Source organism: Trachypithecus francoisi, unplaced genomic scaffold (genome assembly GCF_009764315.1).
Source record: "Trachypithecus francoisi isolate TF-2019V2 unplaced genomic scaffold, Tfra_2.0 Lachesis_group0, whole genome shotgun sequence".
Classification (NCBI taxonomy): domain Eukaryota; kingdom Metazoa; phylum Chordata; class Mammalia; order Primates; family Cercopithecidae; genus Trachypithecus; species Trachypithecus francoisi.
Window position 1 is genome coordinate 164,245,275 of NW_022681453.1, and position 17,038 is coordinate 164,262,312.

Here is a 17,038-nt window from a genome sequence, read left to right on the forward strand (position 1 = left end):
TGTGTTGCCCAGGCTGGCCTTGAATTTCTGGACTCAAGTGATCCTCTCTCCACAGCCTCCCAAGTAGCTGGGCCTACAGGCACATGCCACCTGATATGGTTTGGCTGTGCCCCACCCAAAATCTCATCTTGAACTCCCACATGTTGTGGGAGGGACCCGGGGGGAGGTAAATGAACCATGGGGGCGAGTCTTTCCCGTGCTGTTCTCATGATCGTGAACAAGTCTCATGAGATCTGATGGTTTTAAAAGGAGGAGTTCCCCTGCACAAGCTCTTTCTCATTCTCTCTCTTTGCCTGCTGCCATCCATGTAAGATGCGACTTCTGCCATGACTGTGAGGCTTCTCCAGCCACATAGAACTGTAAGTCCAATTAAACCTCTTTCTTTGGTAAATTGCCCAGTCTCAGGTATGTCAGCATCATGAAAACGGACGAATACAAATTCCTGGACTTAAGTGATGTCTCGCCACAGCTTCCCAAATAGCTGGGACTATAGGCACATACCACCACTCCCAACTAAACGATTCAATATGTTCTGCTTCCCTCAAAAAGGATACTTTTCATAAAGAATGAAAGACCAGGTTTGAATCTGGAATTTTAGATTCCACAAAGTCCTGTGGTAGCAAGAGGAGAGGAGGGTCCATCCCACAGCCAGATCCCCTTCTGTTTTTACCCCTGGCCCATCCCACACTAAGAAGGGCCTCATGTGTTGTCCATGAGGAAACCCCAGCCCGCATTCCAAGCCCCATCTATAATTCCTACAAACAACTTTTTGCTGGTCACCCCCAGGCCTGCATGTGTACAGGTCACACTCAGGAGGACAGACATGGGCAAGAGGGCTGCAGGTCCAGGAAGCAGGCTCAAGACCACTTGGGTGGGGATCTGTGGTTTCCCAGGTGCCTGGAGCATGGTCCAGGAGTGGGGCGTGCAAGCTCCAGCAGGTGTGTCACTTTGGCCACACAGACACCTCGCCCTGTGGAGAGGGTCATGGACAGAGGAGGGCCAGGGTGGGGCCCTCCAGCCTTGGGACCCAGGACAGGGCCTCTCTTGGCTAGGTCCAGGAGTAGTACTAGCCCTCCATTCCATCCTAAACAAGGTCCTAAAACTAGGGGTGAGGACAAGGCTGGCCTAGCAAGACTGGGTTTTGTGACCTCGGGCAAGTCCATGACCTCTCTGGATCTGTTTCCTCCCTTTTGCCTGAGGGAGCTGGAATGCTTCCACATTCCAGAACCCTCCACAGAGTTTGAGAAGCAGATTTGATTTTAGACTCCTTACTCCATCTACAATGCTGAGACACTGCCCCCCATAACCCCCAACGGAAGAGAGAGCCACAGCGGGGAAATGAACTGCCTTTATTTTTTTATTTCCATCCGGAAACCCCAGTGTGATAGTGGAAGCAGCATGAAAACAACATCTCCCCAGGCCTTGCAGTAGAGGCGAAGGGAACAGGGCTGCCCATGTGCCTGCCTCTAAAGATGCCACCCTCAGGTTGATATCACCTGTGGGAGACTGGGTCCACTTACAGACACCAGGTGATGGTCCACCAGGCCCCAAGCTCCAGCCTGCTGAGTCCCCAAGGCTCAGGCTCATCAAATAGCTTTATACAAAAACCCAGGGGTGTCCCTCCAGCTGGTAACAAATGGGCAATTTCTACTTGAGATCTGCTGTGGGGGTGGACCTCATCTTGGAGATATCTTTCCAAAATAAAATTAAGCCCCACTCAGGAAAAATGGTGATGAAAGGCAGCTCACAGACATGCAGGACTAATAATCTTATTGAAAAGGGAGGAGCTCAGGCACACAGGAGGACAAGGCTATGCAATATGCAGACAGGAAAGAAATGCCACGGGACGCTGTCAGGGGTCAGCAGGAGGCAAGGAGGTAGAGCTCCGGCCAGGAACGCTCTGCCTAGAGAGAAGCCCTCTGCAGCTGGCCCTAGATGGGGGACCCAGGGAAGTATCTGCCTAAGGACCAAGGAGACAGCAACAGCCTGCCCAGGTGTGGCCTTGTGCAGGTCACACAGTCCTTGTGAGTCTTCTGGACAGGAAATGGACATGAGGGACATTTTTGAGACAGGGCCAAAGTGCAGAGAGAGCCAAGAGGTCAAGATGGTGCCGGAGATTTTGAACCACAAGAGCCATCCCTTTGGGAAACACTGAGAAGAGGAGCGTCTTCTCTGTCCTCTGCTTGGGGCAAGCCTGGGTCAGGTGGGTTCTCAGTACTTTTTCACAGTTAAGTCTCTTCCTGGGCAGCCACATCCACGTCAGGCTGGGCTGGGGTCCTGTGGCAGGTTCAACGCTGTGAGCCGCCCTGAGAGAATGTGCCCACTTCCCTGCTTTGTGGTTCATAGGCCTAGAGAGACCCGACAGCGAGCTGCCCAGGGTGAGTGAGAGTGCCTGCTCGTTTTGGAGGTCGGGGCGGAGAGGCCTGTACTCCAGATTCCCCAAAGAGATCAAAACGTACTAAAACAGCCTGCAGGTCTATGTGTGTCTAACAGTGCTCAGCCAAGTCCGCGGCCTGGGTCAGCGACATTCCAGAAGAGGAAGAGCATTGTAGCCGGTTGTTTGGCCGGATGGTAGCGATGGGGAACAGGTCTCAGGTTGGGCATGTGGAAGGTTTTCCAGTACCTTGGATTAAGACAGGATGCAGTGGTCCTAAATTCTTCCAGTCAGACTGAGTTAACAGCATGTCTTAGTAGCAGGAATTTGTCCTTGTTTTTGTCACACAAAGGTGGGTGGAGACGGGGCCAGGACATGGCCAGTTTGATGACGGTGGAGACGCTGCTGCCGGTTCTGTGGGGCGCAGCCCACCTTCTCCTCATGGCCCTCAGGTGAAGTAGCGGCAGGGCGTGGAGTCGATGTAGCAGTACTGGGTGCATCGCAGGTCTCCATACGACCTGAAGGAGGCAAAGACACGTTCTACAAGGCCACCTCTTATATGCTGGTGATTCCCAGTCAAACCTCATCAAACAGTGGCCAAGGGTCAGTGGTTCTATAAAAACTTCCCTCGTGCTCATTTGGAGTGAGAGGGCTGGGGCAGTTGAATCATGTCTCTGGGATTTTTGCCTTGAGCTCCAGCTAGGGGCCTGGGTGGAAGGAGGTGGTCGCCCTGCTCTTAGCACAGCATCTATGAGGGAATCACCCCCTTCTCAAGGCCTGAAAGGTTTCCAGTACTGTTGTTACAACGCACCCTACCGACAAAAATGTCCTGTATCTGTGAAGCCACTGGCCAGATGTGACTACTGAGCTCTTGAAATATAGCTACTGTGACTGAATAACTGCATTTTTTTTTTTTTGAGACGGAGTGTTGCTCTGTCCCCCAGGCTGGAGTGCAGTGGTATGATTTCGGCTCACTGAAACCTCCACCTCCCAGGCCTGCCTCAGCTTCCCGAGTACCTGGGATTACAGGCGCGCGCCACCAAGCCCAGCTAATTTTTGTATTTTTAGTAGAGGCGGGATTTCACCATGTTCACCAGGGTGGTGCCGAACTCCCAACCTCAGGTGACCTGCCCACCTCGGCCTCCCAAAGGGCTGGGATTACAGGTGTGAGTCACAGTACCTGGTCTGAGTAACTGCATTTTAAGTTTACTTATAATTACTTTGCATTTGAACAACAGCCTGTGAGTGGGGGCTACCATATTGGACAGTGCAGCTTATACCTCTGTGGGCCCGGATGATTATCCGAGACAGGGTGTTAAACCTCACAGGCACAGTCACAAGCGTCCCTGTGAGGCTTCTGGGGTGTAGCTGTGTAACCACAGTGAGCGTGGGGGAGCCCTGGGCTCTACTCGATCCTGCACTCCATATCTGATCGTCTATACTCATTTGTCTCTGTGGAGCCATGAAGAGCCAACTCTCTGGCAGAGGCCTGTCAGGGGCCTTCTTTCCTTCAGGGAGAGGAGCACTGCACACAGACACATGCATGGAGTGGGGTCCTGGCCAAGCCTAAATAGGCTTGGAGTCGGAGGAGACTACAGGTCTGTAGTTTTCGCAGCCTGGTTGAACATGCTAATATGCGAGTGTTAGGAGACCCCCTTGGAAGAGACAGCAGAGAGCGGGCAATGGAAAGACAGGCGTGGCTCCCCAGCCCTGCCAAGGGCCCAGGTCCGAGTCTGCAAGAGGAAATGTGATGGGAGCAAAAGCTGAAGAGACTGGACTCAAGGACAGAAGAGATCAGAGGCACCAGTAGATCCACTCTGGAACCCAGGGAAGAGCAGGGCATGGCCTGGGCAGGAAGGAACGGCTCCCCATTTTCCTGAGAACTTTGTACAACTCTGGTTCTGTAAGGAGTGGGGAGACATGTACCTTCTGCACCTTGGAAGGAGCCCAGCGGTTACAATCTGGGCATGGAATCAGTACCTCATGGGGCAGTGGCCCTCAGTTGGTTTGGCAGGTGCCAGCGTGGAGCCAGGACACTAGAATACTTGTCCTGAGCAACATAAATAGCCACTGAGGATTCTCAGAAATAACTAGAGGGGTCCTCGGAGGGAGTACTTTCTTGGAGGGGCCACGAGCTTGCAAAATTAGATATAAAGACTGATTTGATCTCACTTGCAGTCACAGGCATGCCTGAGGGTGTTCCAGGGAAGTCAGGTTTAGATAGACACGTCGATTCTTGGAAATGCCCTGAGACGTTTACTCTCCACTGGGCTTCCCACCTCGCCCACAGCCCAGGAGACTAAGCAGGCATTGTGACCACTGGGTTTGGGGGCTGCTCATACATGGCAGCAGCTGAGCACAGAGACCGCAGCTCCCCTCTGGGCCTTGGACAGAGCAGGTGGCTGTGGGTGCTGTGTTTCAGCCTCAGTGGCATGCAGGCAGTGCTGACCAAGAGGGCACGTGGTGGGCAGGGAGCACGTGCTGTGTCATTCGTCACCATACCTCAGTGTCTAGAAGGCACCACAAAGTGGAGAGGCACTCAAAATATTTGTGAAGGAAAGAAGGAAAGCAAAGAGGAGGGAGGGAGAAAGAGGGAGGAGAGAGAGGGAGAGGAGTCATCCCTACCCAGGGAGATAGGTCTCGCACGTCAGGTAGCCAAAGTCAGAGCCGTCGCAGTCCTCCACACCCTCATGCCGGTGACCATCTCCACAGTAGGCACGGTGACAGCCTGAGGGGACATAAGGAGGTGCAGTCCTGAGAAGGAGCAGAAGCAACAGGCTTGCCTCAGCTTGTAAGGACCACGCAGCCCAAGGGATCCACCCTAAGTGCTGCACCCCTTAAGGAACTGACCTCCATTAGGCTTCATACTCCTCCAGGGACTGCCCTCAGGCTCTGGTCCCACACTGATGTGCCATGGGACAAGAAGAAGGAGACCCTGGCTCTGACCCCACCTGACCACTTACTAGCTGAGGGGTGGGGAGACTCCAGGTCATTATCTGCAAAACTGGGACACTGACATGTCCTCCACCTCATAAAGCCACTGTGGGGTCCCGGGCGTGAGGACTGGGAGACTGCTGAGCCCCAATGAGGGTGCGTGGTGGCTCTCATCTATCAACAGAGAGCTTCTGCGTGACACTGGTGAGCCCAGCCTTGTGTCGCCGGGGAGCCACATGATCTTCAGCAAAGACCTCTGCTCTCACACGATGGGAGGGTGTTGGAGTATGGACCCCAGCTTCGTTTTCACAGGGCAGGCAGAGTCCATTAGTTCCTTCCCACTGTGAGAGCTCCTATTTGACACTGTACACCAGAGGCAGAAGGGACTCTGGGAAGGGCCAGCCTTCTAGGGGATGCCATCCCTGGAGCTGTCAGGAGACAGTTCGGCCACACTGAGACAGTCAGCAGCATCTCCCACCACCCACTCTGCCTGTCATCCTTCCCCTGAACTTTTTTTTTTTTTTTTGAGACAGGGTCTCGCTCTGTCTCCCAGCCTGGAGTGCAGTGGTGCAATCGCAGCTCACTGCAGCCTTGAACCCCTGGGATCAAATCATCCGCTCACCTCAACATCCTAAGCAGCTGGGACTACAAGTGCGCACCACCAGGCCTGGCTAATTTTTTTAATTTTTAATTTTTTTGTAGAGATTGGGTCTGGCTCTGTTGTCCAGGCTGGTCTTGAACTCCTGGGCTCAAGTGATCCTCCAACCTCAGCTTCCCAAAGTGTTGAGATTACAGGCATGAGCCACTGTGCCCAGCTTCCCCTGAGCTTCTTGAGAGCAAGGACCACGACTTTGCATCCACACACATACAGCCCTGAGCCCCAGCCTGGCTCTTTAGAGGAGGGGCTTAAACCACAAGCCCTAAATGAATTCAGGGAATGGTGGTTGAACCCTTACTATATCCAGATAATTCCTGCACATGTTAGCTTACAGGATCTCTAGGGACTTGAGCAGCCAGCACATCATACCCATTTTACAGGCAAGGAAAGTGACGCTCAGAGCTGTAAATTGCCCCCCATTACCCCACCCATCATGTGGCCTCTGCCTGGAGCCTGAGGGTGGCTGGTGTTTCTCAGGGCCTGCATTCAACCTCTGTTGACTCTAAAGCTCATGCTTTCCACCACACCTCCCGGTTTTGTTACTTGATTAAAAACAACAACAACAACAAAAGCAAGCCCTCCAGAGCCTGCTGCCCACCAGTTAAGGCAGCAGCCCACAAGGGTGATGGCAGCTCTGGCTGGCCCAGCTTCCCCTGTGGAGGGCTTTGCTACTAGAGCTCTACCTGGTAAATGAGCCCTCATTCAGATTCTTGGCCTCTCCCTTTTGCCTTTCACGCCTCCATGCAAAGTGAGAGCCCATCACTTTTATCTTCTGCACCTGTAACATGGGTTGTGCTAAGATGGAGGACTGGGAGGACCTGGTGGCTACATTTTGAGATAAAGAAGGCCTAACTGGGGGCAGGATCCTTGACATCCACCTCTGGTGAGGTGCTTGGGTGGTGGAAGAGTTAACATTTGGGCTGAAATTGGGGCAGCAGGGGCTGGGGTGGGTGGCACAAGCAGCCTCGGTACACCCTTCTCTGGCTCTAGAAAGGTCCCAAAGCACCGCAGCTGGTGTCCAGGGCTGGCCCCGAGTCCCACCCCCCTGCTGTTCAGGCCTCAGGTCCTCCTGGCCTGGGCCTCACTCACGGATGCAGTCGTCACCCACATCGCTGTTACCATCGTCACACTCCTCCCCGGGCTGCAGGAGCCCATCCCCGCAGGTGCCACGCTGGTCTGCAGTGTAATCCACAGGATAGAAAGGGGTCAGCTGGCCAAAGAAGCACACAGCATTAACTGGAGCATGGCATACCAAGGCAGCCGCAGGCAGGGAGGTCATTTGTGCCGGGTCCAATGGCACTGCTGGGGGCATGCCTTGACTTCCTCCCAGGGGTGGGAAAGGTACTCCTTTCCTGTCGCCCAGAGCTCTGTAGCTGGTTAAATGCTGGGTCAGATCAAGACAGCAACCTGGCACGCAGGGATGTGGAGACCCCCTGGAACCCTGACTCAGAGAGGGGCTTCTATTTGGGGGTCAGGGTGGGGGAATGGAGGGCTGCTCAGAAACCGTTTGAGCGAGGATGCTCAGCCCTCCCATGCAGACAGACTACAGAAAGCCCTCCCCAGGCCCAGTGGGGTGGCCTTCCCTTCCTTTAATGGATGCATCTCTCTCCTGGGCAGGGAGTATGTCCTGAGGTGATGGCCTGGGGGTACCTGGATGGGGAGCCAGCCAAGGCTGTCCTTGAAGTACAGAGATCTCTGGTCTCTGCGGAAGGCAATGGCATTTTGGGTGTTCAGCCTCTCAAGCTCCTCCTGGTTGTTGACCACAAAAATCTGCCAGAGAACACACTGGTGAGGATTCCAGAAAACACTTCTGCAGGGGGCAGGGAAAAAGCTGGAGGAGGAAACAGACTATCCTCGGGCTGCTCAACAGTGGGAAGAGGAGTGTGCACACTACACTCTAGCATTCCTTCTGAAGTGAGAGCAGTGTCTTCATTCCCTCACCTTCTCAATTCAGTTCCTAATGTCTAAGTTTGAAACTAAAATATTCATTCGGACTTAACATTTCTTTTCTTTTTTCTTTTCTTTTGAGACGGAGTCTCGCACTGTTGCCCAGGCTGGAATGAAGTGGCACGATCTTGGCTCACTGCAACCTCTGCCTCCCAGGTTCAAGCAATTCTCCTGCCTCAGCCTCCTGAGTAGGTGCGATTACAGGTGTGTACCACCACGCCTGGCCAATTTTTGTATTTTTAGTACAGATGAGGTTTCGCCATGTTGGCCAGGCTGGTTGCAAGCTCCTGACCTCAAGATGATCCGCCCACCTTGGCCTCCCAAAGTTCTGGGATTACAGGCATGAGCCACCGTTCCAGCCTTGGATTTAACATTTTTAAATATTTAAAATGTTCCCAAGATTTAAATTAAAAGACAATGTCATATAGTCAAATAATTTGACATCTGGAAGTGATTCTTAAAATTATCCTACTCAAAGATGTTCTTTACAGTATTATTTACATTAGTAAAAAGCTTGGGGGTGGCCAATAAGCAATAGGTTGGTTAAACACCAACACTGGTTAAGTAAATTGTAACACAACCACACTGAATGGATGATTATGATGAATTGATGTCCAAGGTTTACTTCAAAATAATCCAACAGAGGACGGGCAGTAGTGAGTGGGCATAAAGAGAAAACAAGGACACAGGCTCGCCATTAATTGATCATTATTAAAGTTGGGTGAAGGGTACATAGGGGTTCATTACACTATTTGCTCTGCTTTTGTATGTATTTGAAATTTTCTCTAATAAAAAATTTTAAATGTTATTTATAGAGTGTGGAAACACGGCAGGATTTCAACTAAGATAACAAAGTACAACTTTTTTTTGTGTGTGTGAGATGGAGTCTCGCTCTGTCACCCAGGCTGGAGTGCAGTGGTGCGATCTCAGCTCACTGCAACCTCTGCCTCCTGGGCTCGAGCGATTCTCTTGCCTCAGCCTCCCAAGTAGCTGAGACAACAGGTGTGCACCACCACACCCTGCTAATTTTTTATATATTTTTAAGTAGAGATAGGGTTTCACCATATTGGCCAGGCTGGTCTCGAATTCCTGACCTTGTTATCTGCCTGCCTTAGCATTGCAAAGTGCTGGGATTATAGGCGTGAGCCACTGTGCCCAGCCAAAAGTACAACATTTGTATGCAATGTAATCTCAACCATATAAAAGTTAGATTTTAATAAGACAAAGAAAATACCCCAAAATGGATTCACAATCAAATGGGCAATTTGGTTTTCCTCTTTTGATTTTCTCATATTTTCCAATTTCCTATCATGAGCATGTACCCGGAGTCACGAAAAAAAGTTTTACTGAAAGGATTTCACAAAGCCCCCTAAGGATCAGGTGAGAGGTCCTCACGGATAACCACCCCAGATTTCTCCCAGAAAGCCTTACCACTGGAACTCGCGGGGAACTGGGCCCATACACGGATTCCCCGTAGGAAGGGTTATTCACATTCATAGTGGGTCCACAAAGACATCTTCCTGGAGGCCCGGGAAATCCTCTTTCCCCTTTGGGTCCCATTATAAGTTGTCCTAGGAAGCAACAGACTGCTGTGTTTAGAGCCAAGGAAGAGAAGACCAAACAACCCAGGGAGATGTGAGTGACCTTTGCAACAGAAAAAAGGTTAAAGTCCACAGCATTTCAGGGAATGCCTGAGGGAGAGGTTCAAAGAGATGCTTTTGATCCAAGACATGGAGGAGATAAGGGAAGAAAAATAGCTGGTAGGAGACAGTTTCCCCCTCCTTCCTGCCTTGAAGACAGGCAAGATGTCTGGTGTTGCAGCAGCCATGTTGCAACCAGGAAGTCACAAGCATGAGAAGATAAGCCAACATGCAGGAAAGGCTCATGGGGCCTGGGGCCCTGACAGTGACAGTCAGAGGCTGAATCAAAGCCAGTTACTGTCTGCCTCTGGATTTCTTTATTGGAGAAAAACAATGCCCTATTCGTTTAGACTATTATTAACAGAGGGCTTCTTGCTGACAAACACATTATTGACTGTTAACTTTTATTATTTTAAAAAACTTTTGTTTTTCTTATATACACAATCTTTTTTTTTTTTTTGAAATGGGGTCTTGCTCTGTTGCCCAGGCTGGAGTGCAGTGGTGCGATCTTGGCTCACCGCAACCTTTGCCTCCCAGGTTCAAGCGAGTCTCCTGCCTCAGCCTCCTGTGTAGCTGGGATTACAGATGTGTGCCACCACACCTGGCTAATTTTTGTATTTTTAGTAGAGACAGGGTTTTGCCATGTTGGCCAGGCTGGTCTCAATCTCCTGACCTCAAGTGATCTGCCCGCCTCAGCCTCCCAAAGTGCTGGGATTATAGACGTGAGCCACCTCGCCCGGCCAATGTAGGATCTTTACAGAGGAATTTCTGGGTGTGGGTTTCTTTCATTTCTTCTGGAAGAAAATAGAACGTTAGTATATGCCCAGTCCATTTACCCTCCCCTGGTGCTGAAGAAGTGAGGACATGTCTTGAAAAGACGTGATCGGAAAGTGTACTCCCTATCTATGCAGAAGAGCTGTGAGGGCAGTACCTTGGTTTTTAAAGGCTCTGATGATGCCCAGACCAATTCTGTCAAGACTTCTGAAAACTAAACTGAACCTAGGCAGCATCCATACTTTTACTTACTTATTTTTTTAAAAAGTTTTTTTTAACCACTTTAGCATAAGGCATCTTTTTTTTTTTTTTTTTTGGAGACGGAGTCTCACTCTGTTGCCCAGGCTGGAGTGCAGTGGTGTAATCTCAGCTCACTGCAACCTCCGCCTCCGACTACAGGTATGTGCCATCACGTTTGGCTAATTTTTGTGTTTTTAGTAGAGACAGGGCTTCACTATGTTGGCCAGGCTGGTCTCGAACTCCTGAACTCAAGTGATCCACCTGCCTCAGCCTCCCAAAGTGCTGGGATTACAGGTGAGAGCCACCGCGACTGGTCAGGCATCCATATTTTTAAAAGCTCTCAAGATGATTCCAGTATGCACCAAGGTTGAGAACTGGGCCATTCCCCTGCCAGATCATCCTCCCTTCATCCTCCATCCCTCCCCAGCTGCCTCTCAACTCCCTTCTGATCTGGGTCCAAACATCACTTCCTGAAGGAAGTCTTTTTGAATCCTCAGACTCTGTCATGTATATCTGGGATATAATTTCATGGTTTCCTATGCCTTTTCTTCACAGCACTTCTCTTTGTTTGTGATTCTATATACTGCAGAATTATTCCATCAAGGTTGATCTCCAGTAGAATGTCGCTCCACAAGGACAGGGCTAGTGCCTGTTTTCATCCACCAGGGCTCACACAAAGTAGGGGCATGGAAAGTGTTTGATGATTGAATGAATGAATGCAGACTAATTGGAGAGAAACAGTCTTCGGAAAAGGGCAAAAGTCACATTCTGGCTGGCAGAAAAGCACCAGAGCAAGAGCCATCCAACAGGAAGTGAGGAAAGAGAAGAAAAGATGGGGACTGAGAAAAGAAATAAGTAAGGATCCCTTCTTCTGGGAAAATAGCAGGGGGTGGGTTTGGAGGGCAGCCAGTCATTGGTGTCAGGTAGTATGACATCTGCGGCAGCCAGGGGCTGGGAACACAGTTCACAGATACAGAAGGGCAGGAAATAAAATGACCCCAGGGGAGAGATCCGGCCAGGACCCCAGGGAAACCACTGCAGCCGGAGAAGGAGACTGAACCTTCCCGAGCGGGTTGACACGTACGCCTACAATCAGAATGCTGACAGCACGAGGGGAAGGGAGCTGTGCCAACATCTTATCCTAAGTTATGCTTGTTTGTTCTAACAAGAAATACAAATATAATTCTGTAGGAAGAGTTCCAGTGTGTGTTCTGATATTTTCAGAAAAGACCAGAGAGACAGGGAGTCCACCAGCCTAGGAATATTCTGGGTAATTAACCACTTAGGGAAACTGAAGTGCAAAAGCTCTGTGACCAAGAATATGAGGGTGGGATTGCAGCAGTTTTTTCCAGAAGGCTCTGTGACCCCAACAACTCCTCCAGAACCGTGGCCTGAGAGACAGTCAGGAGTTTGTCCCATTAGCTGCTGATGAATGGTGAGGCTGAGATTTGAATTCATGTTTGACTTAACACTATGCTGTTCAAAAGACAAACGTCCAAGAATACTGATGCTCTCAGGAAGCCAGCAATTCCCAGGTACCACGTTGATTCACTTATACTCTGTCTGGGTACAGGAAGGACTCGGCCAAATTTGTAATTTGATTATTGCAAATTACATCCTAAAGGCATTTTGCCTTTATTCCCTTCCCACCTCTTAGCCCCTCTTTCCCTCTAACTCAGGTAAGTACAAAGCTTTCACCCTTTCCACCTCTCCCAGCAACATCCAGTCCCACAGAACTGGGCACCAGAAACTGAGGTCACCTCCTGACAGGACGTGGCAGGGAGCCTGCTGCCACCACTGCAGTGTCCCTGCAACTTCCTCCCAGTTGCTGGAGGGTGTCCATTACCCCGCCTGTTTTCTGCCAGGCTACACTGAAGTACACAGCAACCTGAACTTCCCCACCCTGATCTCTGGGAGATCATGTCTCGGCCGGGTTTCATCCCCACCCCCTGCAGCCAGAGGACCCAGCTCTCCATCTTTGCCCAGGCAGCCTCCCACTTCCATTGGCTGCCTCGGTGGGAAAAGATCAGCAGAGGGGAATCTAGGAGAAGGCAGAGAAACCAGCACAACAACCTCTAGAGGTCGCCTGGCTGACACTCACAGGAGTCATGGACCGATTCTGGACCAGGGTGGCCCCCAGTCAGTGCTGTGACCTTGCAGGCATCACTTCTCTTTGAGGTTCAAGATTCTTATCTCTAAGCGGAGTGTAAGACTAGACCAGGGGAGTTTTAACCTGTGGTCTGCAGAGGCCGAGGCTATCTCACGATGGCACTGGGGCAGGGGTTCTGGAACCCGGGGAAACGGGGTGCAAAACCTAGGGTATAGGTATACACAGTTGTTTTCCCGCCTAGGAGTGAGTTTGAGACTTTTATTAGACTGTCAAAGGTAATGTCAGGAGCGAATCTAGGGGGCCTAGTCCAACTCTGGATGATTATCCAGCTGGTCCCAAGCACAGGGATATCTTATTTATTTATTTATTTATTTATTTATTTATGAGACAGAGTCTCACTCTGTTGCCCAGGCTGGACTGCAGTGGCGAGATCTCGGCTCACTGTAACCTCCGCCTCCCAGGTTCAGGCGATTCTCCTGCCTCGGCCTCCTGAGTAGCTGGGATTACAGGTGCCCGCCACTATGCCCGGCTAATTTTTGTATTTTTAGTAGAGATGGGGGTTTCATCATGTTGGCCAGGCTGGTCTTAAACTTCTGACCTCAAGTGATCCGCCCACCTCGGCCTCCCCAAGTGCTGGGATTACAGGTGTGAGCCACTGCACCTGTCCGGATAGCTCTTTTTAACTCCTTCCTCGCCCTCTCTCCCGACCCCTCCAAAATTTTCCAAAGAGCAGGATTATTTACTGCCCCATCTTCTCTTTTCTCTCTTCAGCCCCCTCACTCAGGAAGGCTCCTCAGAAAGGAAGTGACTCAAAGGACGGAATGGGGGGCGGGGGCATCAGTCCAAAGAGATGGCCCCATCCTGCTTGGCTCCTAAGGAGATGGACTGTGAACCCACAGAACCCCTGCCTGGGAGCCCCTGCAGGAAGCAGCCCTATCCACCCACATACCATGTGCCACTGGGGACGTGAAGCTGACTCAGCCGCTGATGCTGCCCTCAAGGATCTAGCGGGGGATGAAACACATCTGCAGAAACGTTACCAATGGAGAGGCCATAACAGAGAGGCAATATGTGACCAGGGCTCAGGGGAGGGTGATCTATCCTGTTAGGGGCCAAGGAAGGCCTTACGGAAAAGAGAACTTCAAAGGAAGAGAGAATTTCGTTGGATGGGCAGGAGGTGAGAGGAGTGCCATGTCAGGCCATGTGGACCCAGAGAGACCATAGGAATAACTCCAGCTCCATAGACGGCATCCTCTGAAGGGTAGAGGGCAGGCTGTGATTGGGCAGAGGCTGGGGTAGTCGAGGGAGAGGGAGGTGGGCATACTGGGTGGAAGAGAGGGAGCTGGAAGGCCAGGGAGAAAAAGTATGACTCTGTGGGGCCTGCTGAGAGGACAGGATTGCAATACACAGAATACTGACAAGACAAGAGAAACAGTGGGCACCGAGGAGCTGCTGACAGCTCCGGCCTAGCCCTTCTCATCCATCCCCCAGCCCCAGGAGGGAACCAGAGTTCAGGTCAGGTGAGGGTGGTCTTTACACAGAGATAAACACAGTGAGACCATTAAGATCCCAGTCCTCGACAGACCTCCCATGCATCCACCCATCACATGCCCCTGGACTACTCCTCAGTATTTTTTTGTTTTGTTTTTGAAACAGAGTCTCGCTCTGTCGCCCAGGCTGGAGTGCGGTGGCGTGATCTCGGCTCACTGCAAGCTCCGCCTCCCGGGTTCACACCATTCTCTTGCTTCAGCCTCCTGAGTAGCTGGGACTACAGGCGCCCGCCACCACACCCAGCTAATTTTTTGTATTTTTAGTAGAGACGCGGTTTCACCATGTTAACCAGGATGGTCTCGATCTCCTGACCTCGTGATCTGCCCACCTCGGCCTCCCAAAGTGCTGGGATCATAGGCGTGAGCCACCATGCCCAGCCTACTCCCCAGTTTTGTGAGCCCCTAGGTACCCCAGGGGCCAAGAGAGTCCCTTCCGAAGGCACAACCCACACCTCAGGCCATGCTCTCAGTCTCTGGGGTTGGTAGCTCATAGTCATGGGACTCCAGGGGGACATCCTACCTTCCAGAACCACAGAGGATGAGGACTAGTTGAAAGAACCCCCATTCAGATCATCCAGCCAATTCCAAAACTGAATTATGGAGTGTGGGCACGTGGCCTGGGTTGCATCTCAGATCTGATTCCCCTAACAACATGGAAACGGGTGTGGCAAACATAAGTTATTACCCATACTAATCAATGTTTGTTCTCCCAGTATGTCCTTCTTCCTCTCCCTATTTCAAGGAGGTAGCAAGAGCTTGTGCTTTCTTGCCCTTGCTAAAAGCAGGTACTATTGGAAACAAACTTTTCTTTCTGCCTTCTGTTCTCTGAAGGACAAAGCTCCTAATTGGGGTGCGGGTATATGAGGAGTACCAGGAAGGAGGGGGTCAGGGATGGAAGAGGAAAGACTTCCCTAGACAGGGACAGGAGAGTATCCTGGGGAAGAGACAGGTCTCAGAAAGGATGGTTGTGGGGTGCTCCTTGGACAGTTGAACTGTGGGGACCAGGACTCCCAGACTTGAAAATGTTCTGATACCCATGTATGGCATGATAACAGCAGCCTCCAAGTATCTGTGGACCACAGGGACTTGGGTGACAAGTCTATTTCTATTTCTACTCTATTTCAGAGGTGAATCGAGGTTAGAGGGACCTTCCCTGACATTTTTCTGCCATAATTCACCAGGATCTTTGCCCAACCCATTAGTGGTTGCTGGAAGAGTAGTGAAAATCCTAATAATGCCTGAATTAAATGTTTTGGCATCCTAGCAGGTTGGACTCTCAGAGCCAGACTGAACTTAGTTTAAAGGATCTAACAAAATATGACATTTCTTGCCCATCCCATGATGTGGCTGCAAGTATATTTCCATAAACACAGGAGGAGGGGGAATACACTATGGAATTATAGATGTCTTCATTTTCTTAAGAAAAAAGTTGGAATACAAATTGTTTGGATTCATTTTGTATAACTGAAGACAAAAAAATGTTGCAGTCAACAAATGATCTTCTTGATACTGTCTTTATACAGTTGATGTGCTGTGAAAGCCCCTACCATGAGCTGACAAGGGAACGAAATAAAGGGCTTAGCTAATAAAATTGAATGAGGTAAAAGAAGGAAGCAGTGACTGGGCATGGTGGCTCACACCTGTAATCCCAGCACTTTGGGAGGCCGAGGTGGGCAGATCACGAGGTCAGGAGTTCGAGACCAGCCTGACCAATATGGTGAAGCCCCATCTCTACTAAAAATACAAGAATGAGCTAGGTGTGGTGGCGGGCACCTGTAATCCCATCTACTCAGGAGGCTGAGGCAGGAGAATCACTTGAACCCGGGAGGCAGAGGTTGCAGTGAGCCAAGATCGCACCACTGCACTCCAGCCTGGGTGACAGAGCAAGGCTCTGTCTCGAAAACAAACAAGGAAGCAGCATATCTATGCCCTTCTCAATAGCAGACTTTTCATTTTTATTTATTTATTTATTATATATTTATTTATTTAGAGTCTCGCTCTGTGGCCCAGGCTGGAGTGAAGTGGCACGATCTTGGCTCACTGCAAGCTCTGCCTCCCAGGTTCACGCCGTTCTCCTGCCTCAGCCTCCCGAGTAGCTGGGACTATAGGCGCCAGCTACCACACCTGGCTAACTTTTTGTATTTTTAGTAGAGACGGGATTTCACCGTGTTAGCCAGGATGGTCTTGATCTCCTGACCTTGTGATCTGCCCACCTCGGCCTCCCAAAGTGCTGGAATTACAGGCGTGAGCCACCGCACCTGGCCAATGTTTTATTTTTCAATTTCATTTTAGTAATTTCTTTCTATATCTTTTTTTTTTTTTGAGACAGAGTTTGAAGATAGCACAATCTCAGCTCACTGCAACCTCCATGTCCAAGGTTCAAGTGATTCTTCTGCCTCAACCTCAGAGTAGCTGGGATTACAGCTGTGTGCCCCCACGCCAGGCTAATTTTTGTATTTTCAGTAGAGAAGGGTTTTTGCCATGGTTGGCCAGGCTGGTCTCAAACTCCTGACTTCAAGTGATCTGCCGGCCTAGGCCTCCCCAAGTGCTGAAATAACAGGTGTGAGCCACCACGCCCCGCCTCTTTCTGTATCTATCGCAAACAAATAAGGACTCTTGTATAACACTGTAAGATAGAAAAACCTGCAATGTCACCTTTACTTCTAGGTTTAAGAGAATTGCTTGGAGCCATGAAAGTTTTATCTAGAAAAAGGTATTAGTTGATGAAATATGTTCCTGTTATTTTTCACTTAAGGTATAAATGACATCATTAATGTGCTTTTTTTCCTTCCTCTATTTGTTCTTCAGAAT

At 50.4% G+C, this 17,038-nt stretch overlaps 1 protein-coding gene across 4 annotated transcripts in view; it reads right to left on the reverse strand.

The window, feature by feature from the left end:
- The window catches only part of COLQ (collagen like tail subunit of asymmetric acetylcholinesterase), a 77,514-nt gene that overhangs the window by 4,553 nt on the left and 55,923 nt on the right, over nucleotides 1–17,038 (reverse strand). For 2 of the 4 annotated variants that reach the window (XM_033212725.1, XM_033212726.1), the window contains 5 exons: nucleotides 9,345–9,484; nucleotides 7,617–7,736; nucleotides 7,056–7,176; nucleotides 5,000–5,102; nucleotides 1,333–2,892 (listed from right to left, as the gene is read on the reverse strand). In XM_033212725.1, coding sequence (XP_033068616.1) covers nucleotides 2,823–2,892; nucleotides 5,000–5,102; nucleotides 7,056–7,176; nucleotides 7,617–7,736; nucleotides 9,345–9,484 — 554 coding nt within the window. In that variant the 3' untranslated portion in view covers nucleotides 1,333–2,822. Of the gene's footprint in view, nucleotides 1–1,332; nucleotides 2,893–4,999; nucleotides 5,103–7,055; nucleotides 7,177–7,616; nucleotides 7,737–9,344; nucleotides 9,485–17,038 lie in introns of those variants that run through there. The other 2 variants (XR_004437347.1, XM_033212727.1) reach the window with 2 other exon arrangements.